This window comes from Carettochelys insculpta, chromosome 16 (assembly GCF_033958435.1).
Source record: "Carettochelys insculpta isolate YL-2023 chromosome 16, ASM3395843v1, whole genome shotgun sequence".
Taxonomy (NCBI): domain Eukaryota; kingdom Metazoa; phylum Chordata; order Testudines; family Carettochelyidae; genus Carettochelys; species Carettochelys insculpta.
Window position 1 is genome coordinate 27,047,685 of NC_134152.1, and position 12,154 is coordinate 27,059,838.

Genomic DNA, 12,154 nt, shown 5'->3' on the forward strand with positions numbered 1-12,154 from the left:
CCCCCGACACAAACACCCTCCTTAAAAGAACTGATAAAAAGGGCAGGGATTTTCCAAACAACTCATCTTCTGAGAGGAAAAATTTCAAAATCCGACATGTTCTATGCCCGAGGCCAGGCCGATCACTTACCGAGATTCGCACTCAATTTTTTTTTTTTTTTTTTTAAATGAAAAAGCTTTAAATTGTTCCCAGCATCCTGTCAAACCAGGCCCACTTCTTGCCATGGTCGCTGAGTAGCAAAGAACAGCCTACAGCTGAAAGCAGGCAGACAAGGCCCTGTGTCCCAACAACTGCAGAAAGGAGGTTGCTTCTGAGGAAAGAGGAAAGCCAAAGGAGGAAAAGCAACAGATGCTGGAAACGGGGAGAGAGAGAAGGGAGGAGAAAATAGAAAACAAGATGAAAAGGAGGGGATTATGCCAGGACAGGCATGTATGTGGCAGACCCAACGAGGTTCCCACAGACAGGAGATATCCACACTGCAGTCAGGGGTGTGACTGCAGTTCTGGCAGGCATCCTCATCCCTTAGGCTCAATCGCACAGCTGACTCTAGCAGTGAAGGTGCAGTGGCCCGACCGCCAGCAGGGGCTAGCAATGTGCACCTCCCCAGCATTCTAGGTGGGCTTGAACAGCCTGCACCGAATCCACTCCACTTTGCTAGCACTGCCACATTTAAGCCCTGCTAACTAGATGAAAGCTAGCGTGGGTCTGGCTACCCAAGCTACAGTCATTTCTTCAGCTGCAATGCAGACAAGCCCAGTGTCAATGGCAGCAAGTGTTTCTTCTGCTACCCCCTGACCCCAACACGCACTTCAAAAAAATAAACACTTTGTCAGTAACATTTGAACACCCTCCCCCAATGAAAACTCAGTTGGACTAGAATCCAGATCCTTTGGCACATGAGAAGGGAGGGCGTGGAGGTAGCCACGGATCAATTGCAAGTAAATTAGGGTGAGCAATGCCCTTTCCTAGAACATGAAGAGGTAGACACAGCAAGTGAAAGCAGACCCTGCCAATGGTGTTGAGAGCAAGCTATCAGCTTGTGGTGTGAGGTCCCAGGGGTAGGGGGCACCTGCTCTTACTCTGCAGTCCTGAGGCTAACTAGACTTGCTGATCTCACACAGCAGCCACAGAATGGTGCCCATGATTCAATTCCCTCCGGATGTGTGGGGTGCATTTTGGTAGCCATCTTCCCTCAATCTTAGAAGCATTTCTAAGGAGTCCAGGCATCCTGGTCTCAGGTGTTCCATGTACCCTTCCATATTTTCAAGCCCATGGACAGTAGGGTGGGGTAAGAAAAAGGGATGGATTCTGGCTTTTGAGGAAAGATGGGGAAGGCCAGCGCCACTGGGAGAGTCTTCGGTGCACCAGAAGACTTACTGTAAACTGTTGCCATGCCCCAGCTCCACACACTGCTGTCTCTCACTAGCACTGCAGATAGCCGGGGCAACTAGGACACTAAAGCCACCATGAAAGTGATTTCAAAGCAAAAGGCAGAACCCCCATAAAAACAGACCCCTTCAGCAAAGAGACACACCTGGACAGAGCATGAAAGAAGCCATTGAACAATAGACAGACGAGGCCAGTGCCCAAGTGACTTCCTTATCCCAGGCATACAATTATACAGCTAGAGGGAGGCTGAAGTCTTCTCTCTCACCACGAGGAGAGAGTGAGATTACATGAAAATTGGCTCCTGTTCCTCAGGTGGGGCTGCTCCTGCCCAGGGAAAACTGGAACCCACTGGGGATCCAGCCTGGGGTGGAGAAGGGGAAGCCCCGGACTGAATTCTCCCCCTTGTACATATGGAATCCCACCCTCTTGCTGTGTCTTCAACCCATCATGCCACTCCCAGGGACAGCTGGAGAAACGGCAGGGCTCCCTCTGTAGTAAATTTAAAGGCCAACTTACTAGTGTCCTTATTTGCTGGCAAGACAGTAGATGAAGCTGACTTCCCCTGGGCTGGGCTCAGAGCTATGTTGCTCGTCACTTTGGAATTGTCCACAGTTTTCTTAGGACCACTCTGGTCGGAGTCTCTGCAAGGGAGAAAGATACAACTTAGAAGGTTGTGTATCTGCTGGGATTCAGACCTTGGCAACACTTCCCATTCCATTGTCTGTGATCTTCCAATGGAAACAGGGCCTGAGTCCTTGAAAGGAACAGAATGAGAGAGTCACCCATTCCAGGTGCAGTGAGTTGGCATGAGTCCTGCTTCCCCCAGCCCTTCCCTTAGAAGCAAAGGCCAAGCTGTCCTTCCCACCAATTCCCACATGCTGTCACAGCCAGGGTTTAAAAACGGGCGAGTTTAGGTCAGAGTTCACGTCCCTCGCACATGCAGGCGTTTGACTGTGCAGTGAGGCAGATGTTCACACACTGAAAGCTGCTGACTCTAGGATACTCACTTGGTGGCCACTGGCTTCAACCTGGCTCGCCAGTTTGCGGGGTTCTCAGTCTTCTCTTCAGTGGCATTCACTCCAGCTATTGGAAATAAAACAGCAAATAAAAAAGTACCTACAACCGACCCAAGCAGCTGATCTGCTACAATCCAACTCCCTCCCTTTGCAGACCCAGAATAAGGGAATTCCATGCCCTTTGTGGATCTTCGGACATGATAACCCCTGACCGAGCGACTGTGACAAGATAAGCCAAGGACAAGACCACATAGTTGGAGATTATTGTGGTGCTCTTGTTCCTCCTTCGCTCAATGCCAGCTGCCCACACTCACAGGTGAGAAATAACTTGTACAGCATATAACACCTTTGGTCTCACCAGGTCCCAAACCACTTCAAAACCTGTGTGCAAACCTTATCATTCATGCAGATATGCAGCCACCCAGGAGATTAACTGGGGCAGCTGTTAAACAGCCTGCAGCAACACTGACCACTTAAAATAGGATGTGGAAAATATGGTATCCCAATGGAGAACTCAGGGTAAACCAAATGAGAGTCAAAATACAGCTAACTTTGCCAAAGAAGGACTTAATCATGAGAGGTCAGGTGACCAATTCTATGTTTCAGTGAGAGGATGACACCTGCAGAAGAAGTGCTGAAGACACACACTGAGGGTATGTCTTTACTGCCCAGAAGATCAACCTGCTCAGGGTTGATCTTCCAGAGTTTGATTTCGCGCACCTAGTAGGAACACGTGAAATTGAACTACCAGGGTCAACAGCACTCAATCCCTTGAGGAGTCAGGGAGGTTGACAGGAGTTTCTCCCATCCAACTCCCATCAACCTCCCTCGGTGAGGACAGCCAGATAAGTCAAACGTAGATAAGTCAGTTCTAGCTACACAATTGCCATAGCTAGAATTACATATCTGCAATCGCCTGTAAGGTCTAGGGTAAATCTGGCCTCAGTTGCTGGTTCCATACTGATTTGGAGGACCACCTTTTAGATCCTAAAATCTCCATAAGTGTTCCTGGGACGTCTAACTTGTGAGATCTGACAAAAAAAATCACAAGCTTGCATGGTAGGACACTTCAGACTCCAAGACATGACTCCTCAATGAAAGAGGCTTCTTCACCGGCCTGCCCTAGAGGGATGTCACAGACACTGTTCTCCCAGGGCAGAGGGGTCCAAGTTTTGCCCACTGCCTTGGTGCTTGCACAGTTTGAGCGTGTGTTGGTGACTGGCCCATTTATTTTCTAGATCTCAAAGAGCAGAGCCCTGGAGGCACCAGAAATGTGGAAGGTGGCATTTGTGGGACGTGTGACACTCTAACCTAACCCCCAGAACCACGTTAACAGATTAAAAAGTCGCTCTCACCTCCCGTGTCCTTCCAGTCCAGCTTACGCCCTGGGCTGGCCTGTCTGCAGACTGCCGGGCCCTTCTCTCCATTCTGCGTGGCAGCCCCAACTCCTAACTTGTTTCCTGGACTTTTGCGTGAAGGTTCAAGGGCAGTCACCGGTGTCCCTGCAGCAGGCCCTGGTTTTTCTGTGGTGCCTGGTTTGCTGGCCTGTGTTTTGTGATCAGGGCTCTGCCTGGGGGAGACAGTGGGAGACAAGCTACCAAAGTGAACAGAAGCAGTCTCATGCAGGCTGGCTGATGGGGTGGGGGACAAACGGGGCAACTGCCCCAGGGACTGGTAATTCAAAGGGGCAGTGGTCAGAGGCCCAGGCGGTGCACTCCAGACGGTGCTGGGGGGTTGGGAGGGCATGGTTCCAGCGGTGCAAAGCTGGCTGCCCCACCCCTCCCCTTGCCTAGGGGTCCGGCGAGTCTGTGTATTTCCCTGGTCTCATGAGTTTCATTTTTACTGGCCTCCATTCCAAAAGCCTTCAGAAGGTCCTAGCAATGGATGGCCTCTATGTGCCCCCCACATGCACAAGCACGGTCAAGGGAAAAGAGATTGGAAAGAGATCAGTTCCAGCCACCCCCATCGCTACTCCCAACCTCCCTTCCTTCACAGGAAGAGATGATTGAAAGACAGTTCTCACCTGCTGGGCAGCAGGGAGCTATGCGCACTGACCGCTCCCGGCCTGTCTGCAGAGGCATTTGATCTTGGAAGAGCCTGCGTGAGATGCTGACGTGCTTTATCCTTCTCATGGCCACCTGAGTTTGCCTCAGAAACGCGTAGGCCAGAGGAAGTTTTGCCAGCTGCTGGTGAGGGATAAGAAGGAACGACTTGATCTTTAGTCACTGGCGATTTGCCAGTCGAAGACCCCGAAGTACCTGTGTCGGACTGTAAGAACTTCGCTCGAGCTTGCTGCGTCTTTTCAGCTGATGCTGTCCAAGAAGGTGAAGTAGTGCCTTCGCGATCTGATCTATTGCCAGCTGACGGTGACCAAGGAGCATTTAGGTTTTTGGACCCAGAGCTGGAATTGCTCCCAGCGAGTAACCCAGGGAGTCTGGAGGAACTGGGGGGACCAGAGGTGGAACTGGTATCTTTGTTTAACTGACTTGGTTTCACCAACACCTTCTGGGGACCTCCTGGGGACACGGAGGAGGCACCGGCAGGTTTGTTCTCTACACTGCGTGGTCCAGAATTCCACAGACTGGCTGACTGCTGGTGGCTGGTACAGATGTAAGTACCAGCTTCGGTCCCAGCTTTGTAGGCCCCAGAGACTAGCGTGTTGGAGCACTGTTTGCACCTACAGACAGTTGCAAAAAAAAAAAAAAAAAAAAAAAAAAAAAAAAACCTCCAGACTATTAGTAAACATTCTCCAGAGAGTTGGGTGCTACCAAGATGAACTCAGCAGCCAGCTGCAGCCACACCACCGCGGCCAGCCCAGAAGAGACATGGTCGCCAAACCCTCAGGGCAAGGAGCTCCAGTAAAAAGCCCACGGCTGCCAAAGGGAGCAATGCATCTCCCGTGCTGCCCCGCTGGAACTCCCTTGTGCCGCGCTGAAATACACCCCCCATGAACTCTCAAACACCGGTAAGAGTGACCCGCTTAGATCACCGCCTAGCCGAGAGGTGCTGTGGATGGTTAGCCCGTGCAACGGGCACCCTCTAGAGGCGGATGGCTTTACCACACCAGGGTTGTAACCTAGACCCCGTGAGGAGGCTGGTGCTGCCAAGAACAGCTGAAAAAGGAGCAGTGCCCGTTCCCTTACGCTGCAAGTCAGGCCTACCCCACCGAGCAGGCTCTGAAGAGCCTTTTTATTGTCCAAGAAGCAGCCATCCGCGACTCCAGAAGTTTGCTGCAGGTGAAACACAGCAAGTCACCGAGGTTAACAGGTGGTGGGGCAAGGAGAAAAAACAACACAGTGGCCGTTTGCAGAAGGGGGCCAGGCTGAGCCTCCGCTGGGGCGTGCCCCCGGCCTCCTCTTCCCTACACCTGTACCTGAAGCAGTTCCGGTGGTAGAGCTTCCCATCGACCAGGTGTCGCTGGACCAGGTGAACGTGACTCCCACAGATGGCACAGGTGCTGCTGCGAAGATTACTGTTGTCTGTCAGGACCTCTCTCTGGAGGAGAGAAAACAAGAGCTGTGGTGGCCGGTGTCGTTCACTACAACACCGCAAATGTACCAGGCAATCTACCCTACACTGGAACATTCAACAGTAGCAACCACGTTGGGAAAAATTACCTATAGGGCGGTAAGGGACCTGGACAGCTCAGGAGCCTTGCAATGGGACAAGGAGCCTTTTGGCACAAGGTCCCTTGAACAAACCTGCTCCAGATCGGCAGCAGCCACTGCCGTGTGAACGCTGTTTGGTGGCAAATGTAAAGCACCGCAACTGGTCTGAGTGATGCCCAAAGAGGTGCTGATCAGTGTTACCTATAAACTGAGCACTTGGGCCGCCGCCCACAAGAGATTCAGGTGCTGCCCAGCTGATTAGCAGAGCTTCCACAGCTGTCCGCAGCTGGCAGCATGTGTTTCTATTGGCAGTGCACATCTGCACATGCTTTGGTGCCCAAAGCAAAATTTATTCCACCCATGGATGGAAAAAATTAGAGGGAACATTGTTAATACCATTTAACTATCCACCACCACAACCAGTACTAATCGGGGTCCTTGATGACCATCTCACTAGCAAGATCAAGGTGGAGATACACCATGGAGAACTTGGTTATCGCATATTTTGCTGCTTCCATTAAAAAGCTACGAGGAGGTGGAATCTCCCTCTCCAGCATTATAAATCTCTCACGAGCACGCCTATTGGAATGCTGAGTGCAATGTTAGCATGGTTCTGGTGTTTGCATCACTTTGGCAAGCTCTTAGATTGCCATCAGGTTTGCCCTGGTATAGACAGCATCTGTCTCCACTATGGACACTCGGTACCATGACAGTGTTTCTCAACTGAGGTATGTCTACCCATGAGGGTATATCGAGGCCTTCTGGGTGGGGAGGGGTACATCAACTCATCCAGATAGTGGCGTAGTTTTACAACAGGCTACCTAAAAAACAGCAGTAAAGTCAGTACAATCTAAAAGCTCATTCAGGCAACGACTCATTTCTACTGGTTCAAATGCCTTAAGCTGAAATGTCAGCACAAGATTTCTACTCCAATTCATTTATCTGAGAATAAGATGGCAGAAACTCAGCAAGTTTCCAGTAGCAGTCTTCTGTGACAGTTTTGCACGTTTTTGTAAGGAAGCAGTTTTTAAGGCAGGTGTAACTTGGTGGCATGCAACACAAATCCGATTTCTGAAAAGGGCACAGTCATCTGGAAGGGTTGAAATATTATTTGAGGACCCTGTTTCACAACCAGTGGTATGCGTACTATTAGGGGTATGTGAGAAAAGTCTAAAGATACTTATAATGATTTTTTTTTAAAAGGGGGTACTTTATAAAAAAAGGTAGAGAAACATTGCATTACGACATATAGCATTGCCCTAGGGGCAGAAACATGCCAGTATTAAGATATTTAATGCTACCCTTGCCGCCAGATAGCACACACCGAGCTAATCCTGGTCGGCTAAGCCTGACATTGACCTGGAGGAATGAGGAGAGGCAGTCGAACCTCTGGGTTTCATCCCATGATGGGAAAGCTGGCAGTCAGGATTCATTCCCAACCGGTTGAGACCTCCCAGACGGTTCAGAGGAAGAGAACCCCCTCTCCTTACCGATGTCACTGGAGGGTTTTCCTTTGGTAGATCCTGCCCCAGACACGCAGGTGATGGCTTCACAGGCGTTGGCTTGATGGGATCCGAAATGACCTTTTTCCCGGGTGGTGCCTCGCCAGAATCAGAAGTGGGGCGCTTGATTCCAGACAGGCCCCCAACTGGCAGAAAGGGACCACGGAGCATAAGCCAAAAATACAAGCCTGGAAGTGCTCTGTATTACTGTAATGCCCAAAGATCCCCACCAGGCACTATGCACACAGCCAGGGGGATGTGGGCTTCTCCTCAAGGAGCGTGCACCTCAGTTCAGAGCAAGATGCAACAAGGGAGTGAACAAAGGAGAAACCGTTACGTTGGCCGTGGGAACTGCTGATCCTGTCCTACTTTGAAGAGGCTGGGGCCTTCTTAAAGGGCCACGGCCCTTGGGAAACTTCATGGCATATCTATGTTGGGTATTTACAGAGCCCATTATCAGAATATCTGCGCTTATTTCTCATCACAAAAGAGAGCGGTACTGTTATCCCCATTGTACAGATGGACAACTGCAGCACAGAGGGGCTAAGTGACTTGCCCAGGATCACACAGGAAATATGTAGCAGAGCACGGACTTGCCCATCCTGTGTGATAAAGTCAACAGGCTTTGCCATGAAACTGGGAGGCACCATGGGAGCCGCTAAGCAGAGGCAAGTAGGCTTCAATACTCAAAAGGCTTGGGATGCATGTGATAGTTATGAGAGCCGTTTCCTCTCTCTTCCTGGTTTGGGGGTTGGAGGGACTCCTGAGGTTTGCAATAAAACAGGTTGGGGAAAAGAAAAATTACCAAATGCCCCCAGAGCTCCAGTCAGAAACTGGGAACAGCAGCATGACAGCCCCCGGGAAGGGCAGGGAGGAAAGCACCCTGTATTAGCTTTCCTGTATGATCACAAGGATAGAGCCTGACCCCGAACAGCTGGCCTGCCCTGTCATTTAGTCAGTCCTGCTGGGGCTTGTTTCCCTCCACTCCCCCATCCCTTTCAGCACCATAGTCGCTCCTGCTCTTTGTGGGACAAAGAATTATTCTAGCTGCAATTTTGGTTTTAACGGCTGAGTGAAGGAATCACCATCTGACAGAAAGGGGGATCATTGAGAGAACACTCCAGGAGAGAGAACAGGGCAAGAGAAAAGGAGAGTGAGAGTCACAGAGCTGTATGGAAGCAGCCTTCTTCAGAGGAGACTCCAGCAAGTGATCCCAACACATTGCAAGGGCAATTTCACCCCAGGGACCAGCAGGGTCACACCCAGGAGGCCTAGGTTGTGGGAAGAATGTGGGAACTCGCATGGGTTTAAAGACACAAGACCAAGAGTGAAGTGGAGGGTGGAGATGGAAAGGGACAAGAGAGCACTGACCTGTTTAATAAAATCCCGTGTTTACAACTCAAATCCCTGTTCTCTAGCTGGAGCTCACATCTACCTGCCTAGCTCCTCATGCGCCACGTCACCTCTGCAAAACCATCCTTTGGAGAGCCCACCAGTCTGGCTTGTGGTATCAATTCATGTTTAACAGTTTAAACTGATACAAACCGGCTCCATCATAATGTGCGTGGAAATCCTGGTGGATGGTATTTAAGAGGCATTCAGTTACAAAAACGTACTGGTCTTTGAAGCCCTTAGGCCTAGACTTCCCACTCCAACAACCCTGTGCAAGCAAAGGAAGCTTCAGTCCTGCTCTCCTGTCAGTGCACAGCCCCAGTCTCCGTCAGCCATTCTCTGGTTTTGGGGCTGCAAAAAACAACTGGCGTCTGTGAGGAACATGCAGTAAACAGGACACAGAGGGCACGAGGTGGCTGCCCCTGGAATTCAGAAACTGTTGTGTGTCAGAGGGCACATTCCTGGCAGGGCTGCAGGCGTGACCACACTCACTTCCCCCATGCTCTCAGCACAACTGAGACATTCTGTGGGACGCCGAGGGGAACAAAAATGTGCAGCATTTAATGATGTGGTAGGCGAGTTCCCTCTGGAGAGGGCCCAACCTGGCACAACGCCCACTACTCAGAGCAAGCACCCCAGAGCAGTGTTCTCTCTGAGCTGTGTGCGTGTGCAGCCGCCTGGGAAAGATTCAGATACTGCCCCATGGATGAGCTGAGCACCCACAGCTAGGTTTTGTGTTTATCTGGGTGGTGCACATTCAACATGCCTGGGTGCACATAATAAAATTTATTCTGCACGCACGGAAAAGATTAGCAGGAACGTTGCTCCAGAATCTGGCTAGCTCTCCTTTTCTCGCATGGGTTTAAAGATACAAGTCCAAGAGTGAAGTGGAGGGTGGAGATGGAAATGGAAAGGGACAAGAGAGCACTGACCTGTTTAATAAAATCCCATGTTTACAACTCAAATCCCTGTTCTCTAGCTGGAGCTCACATTACCCACCTAGCTCCTCATGCGCCACGTCACCTATGCAAAACCACCCTTTGGAGAGCCCACCAGTCTGGCTTGTGGTATTAATTCATGTTTAACAGTTTAAACCGATACAAACCGGCTCCATCATAATGTGCATGGAAATCCTGGTAGATGGTATTTAAGAGGCATTCAGTTACAAAAGTGTACTGGTCTTTGAAGCCCTTAGGCCTAGACTATACTTAAAAGTTTGACTGTGGGACTATGTCAAGGAGGGGTGCGATTTTACCCAGATGTAGCTAAGTTGGCAAATGCCTTAGTGTAGATACAATTGCATGGTATAACAGTGCTTACGTGAGTACAGCCTGTACCAGAGGTCAGCAACCAAAAGAGCAAGAGCAGCCATTTTTTTCAAAGTCAGTAAAATACTCAATAATTCAAGAACCGCATGGCATGTGAATACACGACGGTCCTCAATAAGTGATGTCAAACCAGGCTTTTTGTAACTCCATTTTAAGACCAGCGCGCACACCTCTCCCACAAGGCACTGCACATATTAACGGGGGAGTTATCCTTCGTTTTGAGATCACATATCGTTTGCTATTTAGATACGAGTTGTTTATGGTTTGGCTTTTAGACATTTACCGAAAAATCAATAATAAATCAGGAGGGTTTTTTTTTTGTTTTGTTTTGTTTTTAACTTTGCAATTATAGCATAGGGAGCCACAGAGAAGTCCTTAAAGAGCCACGTGCATGCAGCTCCGGAGCCGCAGGATGCAGACCCCGGCCAATACCTGTGTAAGCATGAAGTCACTTAGCCCCTGCCACAGCTTTTTGTCTAGGAGTGTCAATGGAAATTTACATCTCCATGTTTAACATAAGCCCGTGTCCTGTGTGCTGGGGGTGGGCAGGGTGCATGCATCCAAGATTGCAAGAGCTAATCTCATTTGCTTAAAGGTTACCGGTCTCCCAGCTGCAGACTGGTGGGTGCAGGGTGAGACAACCAGGTAGAATTCCATCCGGAGCAGATACCTGGCACACTGGGGGATGAGCTACTCACTTGGTGATCGTCCGTGGAAATAATTATAATACTGGGAGACGTAGGTGAGAATGCTCAGCCTGTCTGGCACCTTCAGCATCACCATATCTTCAGCGTCCAGCAAGGCAGGGATGCCCAGCTGTTCTTCAGCCACTCGAAATGCCTGCAGTGGGAAAAGAAGGGAAGGGGCGTAAGCTCATCCAGTGGGCAGTACACCCAGCCCTCCATTAGGAGAAACAGACTCAAGGTAAGGAAGCTCATGGTATTCAGGCTCCTCTTGCCTGGAGTGCCTCAGGGGAACAGCTGGGCTAGTTCAGGTCCTACACTACACAACCCTTATGGGAACTCTGCCAGTCACCGCTTCCAGGCAGAAGATTGGGAAATTCAGGCTGACAGCCCAAATTCCAGCCTGCCAGGCTGCTCCCAGCTCACGCCATTGGAACGCAGCTGAGTTTTCCCTGCTCTTCCTTGGAACTGTGTCACTCTCTGTAGATGGACAGGTGCCCATTTGCAGAAGGAGGGGTTGAAGCCCGGTGGTGAAGGCTGAGCTGGATGCATTGGTCAAGACCAGTAGGCCTGGCTTGCAGGCTCTGGTCCTACCTTTAATGCTCCCATTTGTGGAGTTTTAGTGGGGTAGTGGTTCTAGGGACTTGTCTCCAGGGCCAGTTAGGGCACAGCAAGCAAGCGTATTGCAGAGTCACACCCTGGCTGACCAGACTCGAACACAACACATCCACAAGCCTGTGGCGCTTATACACTGTGTTTCGCTCCCAAGCCATTGCAAACATGCAGCTGCCCAAAGCCTCACCCCTGTGAGGGGGGTACTATTCCCTACCTGAACAACAGGCAAGTTAATACTCTGAAATGGAGCTACTTGGCTAAGGCTGCAGACTGAGCCAGAGGCAAGATTAAAAGCAAAGACTTCCTGGTTCCCAAGCCTCTGCTCAAATCATGCATTTCTAACTCCCATTAACTACTTCAGTGCAGCCTCCCAGACCAGGTAGCGTGGGCAAAATTTGCTCTCCAGCACTGCCCTATGTACTGGTGTTAGGGGGACAGAAGTAAAGAAATACTGAGCGACTTTGTACCAACGCTCACAAGAGACTTAAGGGGACCAAGGGAAAGAGCAATATCTCTGCAGCTACTGTGTCCTTCTCTGCATCCCTGCAGAGCTTTCGCTGAGGACCTTTCTCCATCTGTCCTTCTTCCTGGCTTCCAGAGACAGCTCACATCCCCCATCT

At 50.3% G+C, this 12,154-nt stretch overlaps 1 protein-coding gene across 3 annotated transcripts in view; it reads right to left on the bottom strand.

Moving 5' to 3' along the window:
- The window catches only part of MICALL2 (MICAL like 2), a 36,904-nt gene that overhangs the window by 11,383 nt on the left and 13,367 nt on the right, over positions 1 to 12,154 (bottom strand). For 2 of the 3 annotated variants that reach the window (XM_075010985.1, XM_075010983.1), the window contains exons 3-9: positions 10,935 to 11,076; positions 7,505 to 7,662; positions 5,780 to 5,922; positions 4,430 to 5,083; positions 3,762 to 3,976; positions 2,398 to 2,473; positions 1,907 to 2,031 (exon numbers count right to left, since the gene is read on the bottom strand). In XM_075010985.1, the coding sequence (XP_074867086.1) occupies positions 1,907 to 2,031; positions 2,398 to 2,473; positions 3,762 to 3,976; positions 4,430 to 5,083; positions 5,780 to 5,922; positions 7,505 to 7,662; positions 10,935 to 11,076 (1,513 nt within the window). The remainder of the gene's footprint in view (positions 1 to 1,906; positions 2,032 to 2,397; positions 2,474 to 3,761; positions 3,977 to 4,429; positions 5,084 to 5,779; positions 5,923 to 7,504; positions 7,663 to 10,934; positions 11,077 to 12,154) is intronic. The other variant, XM_075010984.1, reaches the window with a different exon arrangement.